This window comes from Anopheles stephensi, chromosome 2, assembly GCF_013141755.1.
Source record: "Anopheles stephensi strain Indian chromosome 2, UCI_ANSTEP_V1.0, whole genome shotgun sequence".
NCBI lineage: Eukaryota > Metazoa > Arthropoda > Insecta > Diptera > Culicidae > Anopheles > Anopheles stephensi.
This window is the reverse complement of record NC_050202.1, coordinates 37,419,477-37,438,248: the sequence shown is the minus strand read 5'-3', so window position 1 is coordinate 37,438,248 and position 18,772 is coordinate 37,419,477. Positions and strand designations below refer to the sequence as shown.

The following is an 18,772-nucleotide window of genomic DNA, read 5'->3' as shown; positions in this document are numbered from 1 at the left end:
ATTTCGCTTAAAATTGAACCCCTTTTCATTACTTCCTTGTTCGAGTTGACGATCACCCCATAATGGAAGGCATGCATCATCAAGCATCTGTCGGGTAATACAAATAACCAGTGTGATGGCCCCAACGTGAGATACCTTAACTAATTCAAGCATACTGGTTTCGCTCACGGGTACCGCATCACTGCGGAAACTGTTTCGGGATTTATGCTGCAAAACAAACACCCATGTATTACCACACAAACACACACACACGCAAACACAGTAAGGGGGAACATAATAAGAAAAGAAGTGTTTTGGTTGCACGTACCAAGCTGTTATCGGGTCTTGAAACAATGTTATTGATGTTAAGAAAGTATGATGATTGATTTTTTTTTATTTAAAAAAACATATTATTTTATTAAGAAACATTATTCAAGTTCCCTTTTTTCATCTGCTGCCAGGCGTCGTTGGGAAACGCTTTAAGACTTTAAATAAGATTTGATGGATTTGATCAGTAGTTCAAATAAATTCAACACGATGAAACTGTCATTTTCTTATAAGATTATAAATCATATTCCAATAAGATTACAACGAATAATCTTTGCCCAGCTGGCCACATTCTTTTATGTTTGTTATTCCAAATTTTGAGTTGAACGGAAAACTTATAGGAAAGAGTTTGAATGGGCTGATTTATACTGTGTTTTTTTAATCGTTTATTTATAGAAGCTTTGGGACTTTGAGACCTCATTCGGATCTAATTTATACCGTTTGAAACGTGCTGTTTTTAATTATTTGAACGATTCACGCCTGTTCATTTTCATTAATGAAATATCTACAAACAGCAAACCTTTGCAAATCGAATTAATGCAATAGCTCTCGTGGCATAAAAACGCTACATTTTAGGTGAAATATTTGGTTTGCATATTATACACGCCAGAAGTACGTACGTACACGTGCTCTTGGGAAATTGTGTGAGATGGGATTTGGGTAGAGGTGGGACAACAATCGGTGGGAACATTGGTTTCTTTATGATGCACAGACGGCTGGCGTTTAGTTCCGCACTCACACATCATAATTACTGGAGCATGTCGGGAACAGGGCGGAAAGCAAAAGCAACGTGTTATTACAAAGCTAATCATCGGTGCAGCAGGGCTTACTGTGTACTACCACCAGCTGTCAATTTTGTGCGCACTTGATTTGTCCGATCGCTACAAAACGTTAACCATGCATGTACATAAAGCATGGCCTTTCGATGGTTCTAGCAGTCAATCAATTAGCAAATAAGAAAGTAAACAAAACTGCGCACACACATTTCAATCGGAAGCGCACACTTTCCTTCGCACAAATTCGTCCATTAATGCGCCCCTTTCGCTGACTTCCGTTTTGATATGTCACCCTGCTGTTACAGACTTCCCGTTTTGCATCTTGTTTTGCGGTGACCGCATTACCGGCAGATCTTGCATGTAAACAAGCTCGGTGTAGTTCGTTATGTCATGATTTAGCATAATTAATCGCAAAGAAACGATATCTACGTCGGGCGTCGGCAAGGCGATCTCGGAAGCGGAGCCGGAATGTCCACATCCGCCGACGTCCACCCGATCGAGATGCGATTTAAAAGGAGTCAAGCTACTTCCCTTTTCACGCATCCCACCGGCTCGGTATGGCGGAAGCAAAATACGCTGACTTTCCGCAGTATCGAAGAGTCAGCAATCGGCTGCATCCGTACAGTGGTCGCCCTAACTTTAGCACACTGAGCTAAAGGTAGTGTGTGGCTATAAAAGTCTAAGAAATTAATGAAGCACAAGAAAGCAGTCGAACCGGATGATAGCAGGCAGATGAAAACGCAATGGCCCACACCAAATCCAGCCGCCGGCGTGACAAGCGAGAGTGCTTGTTACGAGCATAGTGTGTGAGCCGGATTGGCAACAGCAAAACAAGCTTAACCTTTCCCTACCTTTGGTGACGCGATCCAGGGCGCTCGTCCGTGCTCCGTAAATGGTTGCTTATGATTTGTATGCTTCCATTGACCCTACGATTCATTTACTTTACTAGCTAACGTAAGGTTTATTTTGTTTTGAGCTCGCATTACGATGCAGGTCAGGCCGGCTGACTACGACGTGCCAAATTAAATAGTGTAAACGAAATGAATTAAGCGCACCTGGCGCATACACCGAAGTCTTGTCAACAACATGAAAATTCATTAACATGCATTCACCACTCTGGGTGGGTAGATGCATATATGCATTTCTCTTCCCAATCATCGTTTCACACTCGACAGCAGATCGACCGAACCAACGATCAACCTATTGCGTAAGTGCATTTCTATAATGACCGCGGAACGGACATTGCGAGGTGCAATTTGAACTTGAAACAAGTCATCTGCATACGCACGTACAGGCCGCCAGCCAGCCAGTTGCACGAATGCAGGTGAAGCTAGAAACACGAACTGCACGTCAAAAGGAGGAAAGAAAATGCGCCAATTGGGGTGGCAAAGTGAAAACAACCATCATCATCCTAGCCTTTCCTTGGGGGCTAAGGCCTGTTTGCTGTTGGATTGTCATCCAAATTGTCCTTTCATGATGCGCACATGGCTGTAGGACGTAGAAAGCGTTTGGAAATGGATTTAGTCTGCGCACCGCGCCATCCCGTAACTGATACTTCTTTTTCAAATGGCTCTTCATAACCGCTGTGCGCATGGAGTAACCGTGTTTCCTGAGAGGTCATAGTTAGACATACTTGAGTTGAGGTTTTAAGCAGGACCTCGTGGTTGAGATTAGTTTTGTTTGAGATTAGAATAATGTTTTTTTATTGACGAGTTTACGGGCTGGATCGTCTGGTGGCATTCTCATGACATGACATGTACTAGAGTGAGATTACTGTACGGTTCGTAGAACTCGTCTGACCGTTGAACTGAACCCAAACATTTCAACAAAAATCTGAGAATATCGATGGTTAGTAACTGACCAGATGCCCATGCTTATTTCGACAGCAGGTCTCCTTAGATCTGAAGTTATTGAAGTTACCCCGGTAACCTCTGATTTTTGAAGTTCGGGCACTCACTGATGGAATTGTATCGCACCTACATTTTGAGTGTCTGCAATCAAAAACCAACTAAAACTTTTTTTTCTCGCATTGGATAGTTACTTTTTCAAACATGTTTCGAAATAATCGAGACAATATTTTCTATAGCGCATGCAAAACTGGCAAACAAATCTAGCTTATAACTAAACACTATACTTCTGTATTTTCTCAAGGTTACACAAAAAAAAGGAAATTACGCAAGTTTTCTCCCTGAAAAAAGAAATAATTTCAAAGCTAGTTACACTTTTCAACTCAAGTCATCCTTAAATTGACCTCTTTTCCGCTTAGCTCGTTTTCTTGAACTAGATATCTGTGTTAAATGGATGTTCCACACACAATCCATCTTCACTTTCGTACAACTACTCAGCTACAAATGGCAGCGATGAAACTTGCTCCACACTGATCATAAAGATGCGATCAGTAACACCGCGTACCAGCATATACAGTAGATGCAATTCACTGTGCTTATGCCCTTTTTTTGTTTTCAATTGTTAGGTGAACCGTGTCTATAGCTTTTCAAGAGGATACTCGAACAATTGGTGGTCATATCATCGATTTATAAAAACAAACATACGAAGCAATCCAGATGGGCTACCGACGAGTGTTCCGAATCGTTGCTTTCTTTATTTAACAGCCCAACATTCGTTTGGTGCCAAATGTTTTCCCACCGTTGCATAACTTTTCTTTGTTAGCACCTAGTTTCATTGTGATCGACGATAGCCCCGAGATAAATACTTCAATTTCGGTGGTTTGAATACACCAGCGTGTCGCGAATGGGCGTTTTGTTTGTTTTCATTGCAATTTTGCCAAGCCGGTTATGTTACATTGTCCATTACGATTTATTTGCTGTGATAAGTTTGTTTCCATCAGTGTTAAGTGTTGTGATAAGCAAATCGTTATTTCACACATTGCAACATCTTTCGAAAAATCATTATTACAATCATTATCAATCAAATCGGGTTTTTGACGAGTTTATATTAAAATTCAAATTAGTTAAAATATTATTCGTGTCTAAAAATCTTTCAAATGTCTATTCCACATTTGAATTACATAAAATTAAAATGTAGGCATCGCAAAACACGATAGCATCAGCACCAAATCCCAACCGAAACATTGTTATGAATAGGACTGACTATTAAGGTCTTGGCTAGGATTATTTGATAAAATGTGACTCTTTTGATATGCTCATTTTATAGATGTATATAATGAATTGGGGGGCTCGCTAGTGGATGCGACAGTGGCGCCGGTCTTCACACGGCAAGGACAGGACAGGGGTTCTAATCCCATCTGGGCCGTTTCCCCAGAGTGAGGACTGACTATCCAACCATGCGGTATCAATAAGTCTAGTAACCCAGAAATGGCAGGCATGACTTAAGAGGTCGTAAGGCCAAGAAAGAAGAAGATTTGATAAATTAATGATTAAACATTTTATTGAAATAATTTATTGTAATTAAAAATATGTATGTCCTATCAGCTACTGTCCGGATTTATACCACTTGCGTTCGTGCTTCTACCCAACCAAGAAACTATTCCAAAAAATGTTAAACACCTTGTAAGTACAAACGCTAAAGTTCGCATTTAAGTTAAATTTTATTGACGTTATTTTTCCAACACCTGTGCTGCGTGGTTGCTGCACAATTTGTAGGCGATGAGCACAGATTTTGAAAAAAATCATCACAGTACCACTGTTCGTGAACGGCAAAAAGACGTTCCACACGAATCGCCACTACGACACTTGCAATGAATTCGTAAGGCAACAGGTTTAAGGGACATCAATATTAACTTCCGGGTGACTGTGGCAACCAGTTATGCAGTTATGTACACATATGTACAGCTGGTACGACGAAACTTGCCGTGGCGCAATTTCGATATTCCGCTCATCGATACTTATGATCGTCTGCTGATTTCATAGACAACGATACTTTCACGTGAGCATACGTTCGATATTTACTTAACCAGTTAAAATTACATGTCATGAAGCGAGCGATAGCAAAAGTATGTGCTACGAATGGGAAATTATAAGGCCATCTGTGGTGGTTTGCGAGTAACTTCCGTAGGACCTTCCCTTTTGGCAACACAAACAATTAGTGTCTGAAATTCAAAATGAAGAATGGGAAAAGTTTTTGTAGAACACTTGCTCATAACACTCGATAATGATCAAGGGATTGAAATGTTTTCAATAGCCAAACAGTTTTTGTTCAGCGTAGGGCTTGTGGCCTGCATGTGTTTAGAGCCTGCGCGGCTGGAAATCGGTTTGATCTTGAAGACCTTCCTTCATCGGTTGCAAATTGCATCTCTGGTAAAAAAATCCATGAAATTCTTCACCAACTACTTCACCGCTCCAAACATCTTTCAATTGCCGACGTTAAAGGTGATAATTGGTTCGGCGATCTCGCGCTCTCTTTTTCCATTCTTCCGATTGTTTTTCACCCTTCATCTTTCGTCTACAGCGGTCTTGATTGGCTTTTCACCGTGTGTAGGAAGCAATCTGCTTGAACACATTAGCCGTCATAATTGTTAGCAAGCATCCAACGAGCTCTTAATGTACCCCTGTTAAAAAGCGTCCTTTTATTGCAAATGAGGCCAGGCCGTTTTACTACTATGCACACAAAAACTATTTCAATTGCCTAATGTATTAGGACTGGACAGGTTTTAGCATTGCCGCTGACACATGAAGAATTTTGTACAGCGAAATGTGCCCTATTTAACTGTAATTCAGCAGGAAACGATATTACATGGTGAGAAGAGAAAAAGACATGTGAAATTATCTTACCTTATCTTTTATCTTAGGAATAATCAGTGCCATCACTGGTCTTATCGTATCATTCATAGTTCATTATGATTAATTCATAAACGTATCATTCATAGTTTAAAAAGTTAAATGTCAGTTCTAGTCGGAACATCATCCGATTTATAATAAACAATCAATTACCATTCTAGCATAAGGTTTCAACAGAATGACACCATTCAACCACATAATTGAAATTGCAGAGTTTGAAGACCATGCCAGTTCAAAATCGATTGCCCCTCCAAGCAAACACTTTGTGCCGTAATTACCCCCACTTGTCGGAACTGGCTCCACCAAGAGCCTTAACGGGAGAAAATGTTGAGGATGGTTAAAATGCTCCACAGCATTAAACAGCATTCTGTCGTGCTTAACCTGCATCAATAAGATATGTGCATTAGAAGGGTCGGTCCGGTGATCCAGGCAACAACAGCGCCGGCCTTTACACAGTCGGACCGGGGCTCAAATCCCATACGGACCGTTCCTCCGTAGTGAGGATTGTGTATCCAACTACGTGGGTATCATTAAGTCTAGTAACCTAGGAATGGCAGGCATGACCTAAGAAAAAGGAGGTCGTTAAATCAAGAAGAGAGAAATTATAAGTTCAGTTATTGGTTTGTTTTAACATTAAAATGTTTCAAAACAGTTGATCATTTCTATCTCCTCCTTACTTGTTTTGCACTAAACTCGTTTGAATTTTTTTATTCTCTTTTTTAACTTCCTTGGCATAGTTTCCCTCTAGCTGGACAGTCAATTCTGCTGAGAAGCCTTTAGAGGTGACTCATTTGGATTTACAAAAAACATATGTCCATACCACTGTTAAGTCATCATAAACATGAAGAGCCAGTCGAAGGTCTCAGTCAGCGTTAGCTAGTTAGTGAAGGTCGTGACAACCATAAACATGCAGCGTAGGCGGCTGTGCGCTTGCAATTCAGCACCAACAGTACACCTGGAAAGCGCAAGTAAAGTCAAAACATAAATATATTACTACCAAGTTAAACGAAGTGACGCACAAAATGAGAAAGCAAAGTTTGACCCGGAGCGTTTGAAATTAGGCCAAGAGCTTAAACAAAGTAGGAAATGAAAAAATGTCATAATAAGCAAGAAACAATGAAACATTAATAGTTGAAGTAAAACAAACAATTAATGAAAAAAAAAGTCGTTATGTCTTGAAGGCTGGAACAGAACCAGCGTAAGACTCCCAGACAGTCTCATAGGAAAATGCGCTAGCGAGAGTGTAGCGTTTTAATATCTGCAGCTATGTTGTCTACGTTCTCTTTTATCATGTGTTATTTATTTCGCGTTTGGCGTTTATTGAAAGTTAACAAGCAACCGAAGATTGTCAGCACGACCAGCTATGCACAATTGATCATTTTGCTTGTAACCAATATCTTCAGTTTCTTCCTGGCCTCCTCAAGGTAGAGCACATCTATACGACATCATCATCATGTCGCCCATCCGTTTCCATGAAACTCGGAATCCGACCGTTTCCACGGCTGCATCCGATCTCCGACTTAGGTTAGACTTCGTTGACTGAAGCAGGCAACGAACTCACTGTCCTCCTCTACGGCTCTCTGCTCATCAAAAAGCTGACAAGCAGCTTCTTGGTGCGGAATTAGTCCAGCATCCTCTTTACGTGTCACAGCCAACGAAACACTCGGGAATTGGCCACCTTTAGGATATCTGTGCCGCCTCTAACTCGGGGTCGCTCCACAAAGATAGCCAGGCGCATCAGTGTGCATGATGTGTGTTGCTCGAGTTTTCTAGATCGCAGAAATTAGTGACCGTTATATGACTGTTTTCGTTTATTACAAAAACGCCTATCTACTTTCCTTCTCCTTTATAAATAAAATATTTTTATCTAATTCAACGCCAAAACCAACTAATCTTTATTCCACGCACCAGAAACCACCACCAAACTCCTTGATAACCGCTAACAAAATCGTCCTTTTTTTCGCTATCGCACCGCAAAACCGTTCGATCATCGAACTCCGCTTCGTCCGATCGCTCGTTCTCTCGGTTTTCGGTTCGCTCGTTCTCCTCTCGCAATCAGCCGCAATTTGTTCTCACGGCCGCTTCTTTAGCCGCGGCTACACGTATCCTTATCGAAAACTGATAATCGTAGCGGCCAAGGTCTCTACACGTTATCCCTTTCTGAGATGGTCTTGACCCTATCGCTTCTCGACCGCTACTTTTGATTCCCCCAACATTTCCATCTCTTCCGGACTAATTAGTAACTTCACTATGTTGTGTCCATGCTTGTTCCGTGCCCTAAATTGCTGGAAATGCTGTTCACAGTCTTGTTCGACCTGTGACAACAGTGTTGCCGGTTGCATCTTCTCTATCGTACAAAGGCTTTCGTACAGATTTTATCTCATTACGACGTGAATTTCTTGCAATACACCCGAAATACCGTTCTTACGAAAGCTTCATTTACCACTGGCCCTTCGCCGCCCAAATAAAAAAATAGAAAAAAATCGATCCAAATAGTACGGCATCTTATAATACGAGCGGTTGCACTGGAGGGATAGCGTTCGGAATATTCTTCAACATAACAAAGTTCATTACCTACCTTTCTTATTTATCCTTCGCGGTCTTGGGCTGCTGCAACAATCCTTGATACCGCTCACGGTCCAGTTTAGTGCGGTTCTGGCGGACGCATCATTATCATCGCTTCATCTCAGTTTGGACCTACTCTCTGTCCGTGCAGTCGGTCTAAAAGGACTTTACGGGCTGTGTCGTCCCGTGTCATTCTCATGACACGACCAGCCCACCGCAGCCTTCAACAAAGTTCATTGTCTTTGCATATTTATCATCGCGCTACCCCAATTCTGCTATAATCGGAGAACTACCTCGCACTGTTCTACACCAGGCAGCTTGATATTACTGGCACGTACAGGCAATCGCAGATTCCAAGATAATTCTTGGTTCACTGATTGAGCTATAAACCATTGTCCATTAAAGCTTTAGATCTTTGTTGTGAATTATCGTGTGCCCTTGTCGATAATCTACCACATGACGCTGTAGGCTTCATTGTAGTCTCTTCTTCCTTGGCACTAAATACCCGAAAGTTTTCGGCCTGCCATATCTGGCTTTCTGTGACTTGCTCTTAACCATAGTAAAATAGTAAGCCCTGTGTACGGGGAAGACGGTCTGGTGGATGGGTTTCGACCCCCTGTGAAGACCGGCGCTGTTATCGCTTCTACCACCGGAGCGCTCCTGTGTTAATCGAATGCAGTCAAAACTGTATTTTCATCGGCACATACCTGAACCAACAAAGATTTAATCTAGACAAATAGTTGTGCTTTATAATACAATCAGAAATAAACAGCACTAATAATACGAAGTAGCTTTGAAAATTCCGAACCTGACGTGTGAACGGCGGTAGAAGCTACAGCTAAGCCGGTCTACGCAGTTAGTGCGATAAATTTAGTGCTTAAAAATATATTGTGGTATAGCAAAAATATTGCCAGACAAAGTACTTTTACAAGGATATTCGGATACTCCTTCCAACCGATAAACCAAATATGCTAATGTATAAACCTCTACGAAAAACGCATTTTATTACATATTTCCAACATATTTGTATCTAGCGCACTGAACAACGTTTATTGGCTTAATCGAAAACAATAAATAGAAAACACACAACTGCTCGCAGCTAAGTAAAACAAACAGATAGTTAACACGTTTAAAAGTTTAAACTACTGCCGTAATTTGCTAACCAAAACCTATTCAGACGATTCTTACAGAACTCAGTTGTTCGTCTTTGACAAGGGAACGCCGTGTTCGTCTATTTCCACCGATGGCACTAATGGAGGCTTAAATCCTCCGTATTCGATGCGTAGACTCTTGCCATAGCTAGGGCTTCGTCTAAACTTCACATCGCTCTTAGCTGCCCAATGGTCGTCCAGCAACGGTGTAGGCCCCACGTAATCATCCTTCACCACCGGTTCGTGGTGAATGTAGCCGAAGTTGCCTGTAACAATCGGATAAGAATATTTATTAGCCATGGTTCACACGTGCATATGCTTCAAGTGTGTTTTCTCGTAACTTACCTGCGTAAGCATCACCATTAAAAACTGCTCCTAAACCGGAGTTGTGTTTTTCGTGCAAAAAGTGTGGTTGTACATTCAGATGATTAGCATCCACAATTACCGGGATCGATGCTGATGCTCCGTAATGCAGATCATTTTTGGGATATCTAAAATTTGGCTGAAAAACATACTTTCCCGGAGATTCTACGATCACTTTCGAAGGATGGTGTGACTTGGGGAAGAAATGGTCTACGAAATGTTTCTTCTTCTGTGCCAGGAACTTGCCAATGTCGAAATGTTCATGGTGCACCGTTTTTATAATGGAATGTGTTGGTTTCGGTTCGTGAATCGGGAGCGGAACATACTTCTCCACCGGGTAGGGTATCGGGATACCGACGGGGACCTCTACCGGGTAATGGACCGGCACTTGCACCGGCACCTGCACTGGATATGGCCGGTCAACAATTTTTTCCACAATCTTTTCTACTGGATACGGGCGATCAATAATTTTCTCAACCGGATAAGGCACGGGACGATCGACTATCTTTTCCACAACCTTTTCCACCGTTACCGGTACCGGGACCTGGATGTGTTTTTCAACGACACGCTCTACCTCCACCGGGCGATCAACAACCTTTTCGACGATTTTCTCTACCGGCACCTCTACCGGTACTGGACGGTCAACGATCTTCTCTACCGGATAGGGACGATCGATGTAGCGCGCCACTTCGACCGTTACAGGCTTTTCCACAATCTTTTCTACAGCTACCGGCCGATCGATGATGTGTGCCACCGGGTAGGGCACCTTTACTTGCTGCGTCACTATTTTCTCTACCGGGATCGGTTTTTCGACTATCTTCTCCACTGGTACGTGAACCTGATGCTCGATCGGGATCGGTCGGTCAACGTAGCGTGTGTGATATACCGGCTTCTCCACAATCCTATCGACCGGTACAGGCACGGGTTTTTCGATGTATACGGGTTGTTTTACGATCTGCTGTACCTTCTTTTCCACGTACACGGGCTGCTTTACGATCCTGTCGACAGGTTTTTCGATAAACACCGGTTGCGTCACGATATGATCGACGGGCTTCTCAACGTACACAGGCTGCTTGATGATCTTCGTTCTGCTACCAAACTGGCGGAAATTTGGGGTCTCCTGGTTAATCAGTATGTTTTTGATATTGACACTTTTCTGCACTTCGACGACCGTTTGCTCCTTCTTCAACTGAGCACCATCGTCTCGGCAGTCTTCGGCCCGAGCTTTTTCTGTGTTCGACAAACGTAGGCCAGCCTGAATCGGAGCCAAGTACCGAGAGGACACCGGTTTGGGTGCTACCGTAACGACGGTAGGAGCACTTTTCGGGGTTGTTGAAATTATTATATTTGGATTTGCTGTCGTCTGCGAGCTCTTGTATCGGTTGCTCAATCGTCCCGCAGTTGATCCACGAAGGCCTGTCACTGTCACTGGATTAAAGGTAGTAACTTCCTGCTTGGTTATCAGAATCCCTTCTGCCTTATCGCTCTCATCACACGGTTCGGCCGGTTTGGTTGCTAAAATGGTGGTTTCCTTCAAGTATTGCCCATTGTTGTGATCTTCCGATTCGCCTAGAATTTCTACATTGATTTGCTTAGCGTGTGATGATCTGTCGTTCGGCTGGCGGTGCTGGATACCGCTCGACTCGGCCGCATCACTATCACTGACAACGATGGGTTGATCAAAGCTTTCAGCCTTCTCCGACTGTTGGCTTTCGCTTGGCACACTATCGTCTGCTGTGGAGTGTGCTTCGGTTACGTTTTGCGCACGCTCCGTGATACCTTCTTCTGCATTGTTAATGTCCACCACATCTTCATTGCTCACTAAATTCTGAGTGCTTGAAACGAGCTTTTTAATTCCAGACTCGTCCATAAGTGTACTGTCGGTAACGTTCGGCACTTCCTGGTTTCCTATTGCCGGTTGAACTAACGTAACTAGTTGGATAGGAACGGAGTTTGAGCTGTACGCAACCATTCCTGGCGAAGCATCATTGTTTTGGATACTGTACCTAAAATTAAGCAAACAAACCGGGGTCAGTTATTGTTTCTACACTGTTTGTTAAAATGCGTTAAAGGTAAGTGGATGCTTTATCTTACCCTTGCAAATACTGCGGTCTTTGTTGATCAGCAATGTTGTCTGTGTAGTACACAAAATAATTGCTGTTCGGTGAGTTGTTGATCATGTGCTGATACCGGACCACTCCATGAGGATAGACCTTTGAATACATCATTTGGTGTTATTATTGATCCAGAGCATTACATTTCTACAACCGCATATTTTATATTGAAAAGTTATTCACCTGTTCTCCGGGCACAATCGTTGGCAGAATCGATGCTTCAGGTTGATGTTGCCATAGCGGATTTAAATCATTTTGATTGTGTCTGTTGGTGTCGGCACTCTCCGCATGGATCTCTATCCGCAAGATGAATGTTAAGAGCAATGCTAGTGGCACCAGCATTCTGTATTATTCAAAAACCAAACTGTAAAGAAATAAACATATATATTTTTATTAAACCAAATCTAGGCCGCATGGGAAAAACTGTTCAATAAAGCTCTGTATTGAACGGTGAAATGCAAACACTGTAAAAAAAACCCGATCAATCCCGTGGGCTAAAGTCTGAATAGATGCCCCCCCCCCCCCCCCCCCCACTCACGGGCACTCATTTTTGCAACTGAGTTACGCAAAAGAGTACCTTTTTCAGATTTTTTACTACAATAATTTATTTATGTATTATTTATAATTATTCTAAATTATTATAACAACAATTTTTCATACTTTTGCTTAACTTTTTACTTAAGTTTAGCTAAAGTCTGAATAGTGGCCCCCCCCCCCCCACTCACGGCACTCACTTTTCACTACTGAGTTACCTTAAATTTAGGTAAAAATTAAGCAAAAATGTGAGAAATCTATGTTATAATTATCTATCATAGTTAAAAATAATAAATAAATAAGTCTGAAAAATATACCGGGTAACTTTTTGGGTAACTCAGTTGCAAAAATGAGTGCCCGTGTGTGGGGGGGGGCATCTATTCAGACTTTAGACATAAACAAAAGTCAATTGATGCCCATACCCTGTTCCTATGTAGTAGCGGTTGATCTAATGTAACAGAACATTGTACTGCTTTATCAATTGATTTGAAGCAGATATGAAAAAGCAATCGTTGAACAGAAAATTTTCGTACTATAAGCTTTGACCCAAAAGTCTACATCGACGGCAACATAGAGGCTTAAATATGTACGCCCAAGGGTGCTGGCGGCCCACCGGTCATACTACAGTCTGAGGAAACTTTTCCACTCGAAATATCTGTTGCAACAGTGAAGATACGAAGAAGATGCTCAGAAGGATTTTTGACCCCGTATGTGTGGGGCGCTCCGGTGGCCGAGACGGTAGCGGCGCTGGGCAAATCCCATCCGGGCCTGCCTCCTCGTACGCATGACTGACTATCCAGCTACGTAGAAAATTTAGTCAGTGAAATCCAGACGTGGAAGACCAAGAGCTATCAAAGATCGAGGACCATGTCATGAGAGTGGCACCGGGAACGTTTCAGTTCTTAAAATCTTAGGCCATCTGGAGGCTAGTGAAGGCCTGGTAGGAGGCTCAAACTGAGATGGAGTGATGGTGTTGAAGCTCCCGTTAGAAAAGCCAGGCTATTGGAAAAACAGACCAAGACCAAGCGAGCGGTATGCAGGCAGCAGACCAATTCCGAGAAGCAGTTGTAGCGTCCTGATATGTAAGTAAGTATTACATCTCCTGTGCAACTCTTCCGGAATATATTAGCATGTTTAGTTAAGTTTACCTATTTTCAATACCTTTTTTGAATGACTCGTATAATCTACCATCTAACGCAACTATGTTTTTGGACAACATTTTACAGCATAATCAATTGATTTAGAGCCACTGGTATGGTAGACAGCAAACAGTCGTGGAACTTCAATCAAAACATCTTTTAACATCTAAAGAATGATGAACATGTTTCATAAGAGACAGTGACTGCTCACTCAACCATCATTTTCACAAGAAGACATTTTCACTGCTTTGCATCAGCCGCATCAAGATCCGTCTTTGCATTTTGTTTGAACTGGGGTTAAATGTGAAATCATATTTAAATACGGTATTAACTCAAATAACTTGCATTCTTTTCGAGCGTTTTAGCCAAATTCCTCTGCAACGTTGTGTGCTCAATCCTTTGTAGATATTGAGTCTATATTAAGGATATAAGAATTTATGAACAGCATTTGGTCAAATTTAAATTAAACATTTTATTTCAAAACCTCAAACATTTCTTCTTCTTCCTTGGCACTACAACATTTCCCGGCACCTGCCATTTCTGGTTTTCTGTGACTTAATTTTACCCGTAGTAAAGTAGTCAGCCCTGCGTACGGGGGGAGGCGGTCTGGATGGGATTAGAACCCCGATCCTGCCGTGTAAAGACCGGCGCCGTTATCGCCTCGGTCACCGAACAGCCCCACCACTTTTTTAAACACTATTCTGATAAAAAAGTACACTTTTGGTCACATTTAAATATAATTGATTTTACAAAGTAAATTTACGAGGAGCAATTCGGCCAGGCTGTTTTATTTAGAAAAAAAACTCGAGAAGGAAATTCCTTGCGAATGTCAATAGTATGGTGTTCCTAACGGTGTTCAATAAACTTCAAGTGCAAAAGTGTTCTGTGATAACGTTCGCAAACAAAACGTCACCAATACTATTCGCTAATTAATTAACTGGCATCTAAGTTCCGCGAACAAACGTACATCGTCATTTAGATTCGACTGTAGGTTGACTCTCCAAGAACAATGCGAGTTAGAAATTTCGAAAGCGTTTCGGCTTTCCGGCTTCATTTTTTGTACATGCAATCTTTTTATATTTGTCTAGCATCTTTATATTGCGCTATAGGTTGGCCAACAATAGAATTTATTAGTATTATTTAAAGACGTATGCAACCGTACAGCACAGGCAGGCTGGATTCAGTGCAAAGAAAATGTACACGTACGATCCTTTATATGTTGCCTTTATCTCGTAGTTACCGTTCTAGGGGTCCGTAATTTGGCGAATTTGGGGTCCGTCCATAACATAGGCGAATGATAGTCCAACGCATTTTTCACACAAGCTTCTCAGTGGATTCATTGCCGTCCCTTACATTTTTGAGAAAATAAACTTCCAGGCTCCTAGCAGGAACTGAACGCCACTGAATCACATCGAATGAATTTGGTTCTAATGATTCCCAATTTTAAAAATGGTAAGTTCTAATCTAGCTCAAAATAACTCAGTTAATGTCAGCATTAGCATAAACAATCTTTTTAATCAATCTTGCGTACCACGTATTGAATTTTCTTTCGCTAGTATATGATGAGTTTGGGAACAGTAAATAAATAAACAAAATAAAATAAACTTTTTTTAAATAGAGATTCATCACAAGGTTATTCAACATTAGATTGCCCCATCAAAACGTAAGCGGAAAGTCTTATCTAATTTAACTAGTTTCAATATAAATGTGGCCAAGCTGTTCCCATTGAATAAAAAAAAAAAACTATTTTTCACTCAAAATTAGGGAAGTCGTTTTATACGTTTTCAACAACCAAAAGAACCAAAAAACCAAAAACTCTCGCAATAGTTTATGCAGCAAACGATTGAGCAACTGAACGAACTAGTCGACAAAAAAACGGCCCTATTCCCTTCCGTGTTACTCCGTTAAATGATTCCCACAGGTTGTTAAACGCACCGCACCGCGCGTGTAACTTGGCGCAAGATAACGTATCTTGCGGAGAAAAGCAGGAAGAGAAACCGGCTGGATTGGGAATCAGTTAAATGAAAGCTAAATAAACCAACGCGATGTGACCGGTTTGGGAGAAAAAAAACTAAAGCGGAGTTCAGCCCGAGACGCTTTGGTCAAACGTCCAATGCTAAAAGTAACAAGTAGCCTCAAAGTGGCCAGAAAATCTGGCATAATCATCTGGCTGAGAGAAAAGCATCTTAAAAACAATCACTCTACTACGGTGAAACAAACACTCTAGGTGAAAAGTGTGGGATTTTGGATAGGGACAACGTAAAAGTTACAAGGCATTATATATGGCTGCCAGCGTAGATAGCTGTCAACGTTCCTCCGGGCCGCAGGGCCATCTTTAAGCTGTAACGACGATGGCCATAAGCAACGAGATGATGACGGACCACCAGATGGGGTTCGCAGGAGCAATTTCATGCGCTCGGCGCAAATGTAAAACTACCTTGTAGAGATAATTGTGTTTGTTTTGTAAGCTGCAAACGTCGACAACTTTTTAATGGGTGCAGCACGGTTGCATAAATAAACGGTGATACCTTAAATCCTTCTTTAACATACATTGGATTGAATTGCATGTGTTTTGCTCCATACGTATCAGACGTATCATATTTCACTTTTATTCATTCATTAATCATCATCACTTTTATGAAAAATGTGTTTAAAAATAAAACTTGTTTAAATCTCAGAACTAAATAGTTAACGAGCGAATAAAACAAGGCGTTATAATATGCGTGATATTTTACCCTGGCGTAGTAGCCGCAAAGAGCATTAAAAAGGTTCACTTTCTTTTGGAAGGTCACACCTTTTACTTTTCAGTTGCACCGCGGAACATGAACGGTTGATGGTGCAAAGAGAAAGATCTCTCATCTGTCTCGTTTCTCTCTCTATCTCTCTTTCTCTCTCTCTTTCTCTTCCTTTCTTTCTCTCCCTTTGTCGTAATCAAGCGATTGCTTGCGTAATCGTCACATTATCAAATTCATAATATGCGAAAGCTTAAATGGAACGGTAGTCATAGTAACTAACAACCAACGGTCGGTAGATCCGTTCATAATTAATTAAATTATCGTTTTCTACTGTGACTTCGTAGTTCATTAACATCGTCTTACTCAATCGCTCTGGGTTTTGGAACCAAGAAACACTGAAGAATGGTGAAAAGTTTTCTCTTTCTGTGTTTTAGTTTGCAGAAATTGCTTTTGTTTTACATACTTTAAAATTAATACTTTTTTTAATTATTTTTATTGTTTTTTTATAGGTTGACAGGTTTTGAAAAAAGCACTGCATATATAAGATGGCTTATTAGTTTTTTGCTTGTACGTTAACATCAAAAATAAATAGAAGAAACAGCCGATTTCTTACTCTTGTTCAAAAAATCCTTCCCAATAGATCAAAATAGTAATTTATTAAGCATTCTACAAAACAACCGAAATATGTGTCGTCCACAAAACATTATAAACATGGCATCGACCTCTTGTGCCAAACCTCCTTGCGCCACCTTGAACTTGCCGCGTGAAAGAGGCAGTCCGGTATGTAGTCGAATACTTGCACTCGCAGTATTCGCATACTCACCAAAAGCATTTTAAAATTTGATTTTAAAGGTTAATGGTTTATATAAAATAGGCTAGGCTAGGCCGTTCCTTATGAATAAAAAAAAGTTAATGATTTATACCAAAAGCTCACCTTTAACTAACACATCAGCTCACATCAATACATAATATTATAAACAGTCAGTATTTTCGGGTATACACGGTCTAAAAACAATTTTAATGCTTTGATTCACTGCTTCATTAAATGAATGCCACAAAAGTCACAACGATTTAATGACCATTCGGTCACGGATGCTGTTCCAAAGTAGAATTTACTAATAAAAGCAACGAATCGCTGTGAATAAGATATAACACCATAACACTGGTAATAAAATGTACTATCTCACTGGAGCACACATTTTATAGCACAATGTGAAAGAACTTAAAAAAAGTCCACAACAAATTATTTCAACAACTTTGATTGTTTGTACTTCAAGTTGGTGGTCTGCTACTACTGATCACACATAAGCGTTTAACTTTCTTCTCACTGGCAAACACTGAGCACCCGGACGGACCGGACCGTCTACACTTTGGTGACTTCGTCCACACACTTTGCACCTCAAAAACAAACTTATGCTTTGTTTGCGTGACGTTTGTTTGCTTTTTGTTTGCGTTCAATTTCCCGACTGTTGCTTCCTTTCCGGCTATGTTCACGCTACGTAACAATGGAGATTCATTTCTTCCCGAAAGACCACTAATCTTTTTCTGTCGCTCCCTCTCTCTTTCTCTCTCTTTCCTCAAAACATAACTACTTTAACACCTTCAACCAACCAGCACGATGAGAAACTGTGCTACACCACAGTGGAACGTGTTAGTACCACCAAGGTTTTTGAAGAAATGATCGCGAAATAATGGACCGCACTTATTTTTAACATTTCTTTCCAGCCGGGAACCGATCGGTCGTGATGCTGTGCATCATGGAGCGCGAGAGCGCTAGTGCGTTGAGAGTGGTAGACAGACAGACAGACAGACACACCACACAACGGTTAAGATCTACCTTCCGCGGAGGCTATCCGGCAGTTTCTCGGATGTGTACGAGCGAGAGCGTGGAAGAGAGTTTTCCATCATCTCGCGAACCGCGATCATCGAGTGCAGAGAATTTCGATCGGCGGAAATAAACCGGCTTTTCGTAACAAACACAAAAAAAGGAAAGACTAACTACGGGCACCCCAACGCCGCGTTGTGTAGCATAATACGTCTTGTATAACACGAAATACTATATATGCCTACTTTCTATAGTAATGAATGTATAACACTGGAAAAAATACAAGTGTACAAACAAGTAAGATCGAGTACGATACAGCACTATACAGCACGATACAGCAGTACTTCTTCAGCAAATATATTACTGAAGTAATATTCTTCTTCTTCTTCTTTGGCACTACAACCTCGAGAGGTCTCGGTCTGCCATTTCTGACTTTCTGTGACTTAATTTTACCCGTAGTAAAGTAGTGAGGCGGACTGGATGGGATTTGAACCCCGGTCCTGCCGT

General features: G+C 41.3%; 2 protein-coding genes across 2 annotated transcripts in view; one reads left to right on the top strand and one right to left on the bottom strand.

Annotated features, from left to right (window-relative positions):
• The window catches only part of LOC118517691 (F-box/SPRY domain-containing protein 1), a 98,314-nt gene extending 79,759 nt beyond the window's left edge, over nt 1-18,555 (top strand). The window contains exons 4-5 of the mRNA XM_036064113.1: nt 18,055-18,090; nt 18,166-18,555. Of these exons, the coding sequence (XP_035920006.1) occupies nt 18,055-18,090; nt 18,166-18,186 (57 nt within the window). The 3' untranslated portion in view covers nt 18,187-18,555. The remainder of the gene's footprint in view (nt 1-18,054; nt 18,091-18,165) is intronic.
• On the bottom strand, nt 9,377-18,143 carry LOC118517688. The gene is made up of 5 exons (XM_036064099.1): nt 17,375-18,143; nt 12,216-12,396; nt 12,013-12,131; nt 9,901-11,924; nt 9,377-9,821 (listed from the first exon to the last, which is right to left on the bottom strand). Exons 2-5 carry the CDS (start codon nt 12,372-12,374, stop codon nt 9,598-9,600), a joined length of 2,526 nt encoding a protein of 841 aa, XP_035919992.1. The 5' UTR covers nt 12,375-12,396; nt 17,375-18,143; the 3' UTR covers nt 9,377-9,597.
• Nucleotides 18,556-18,772: the final 217 nt, after the last annotated feature.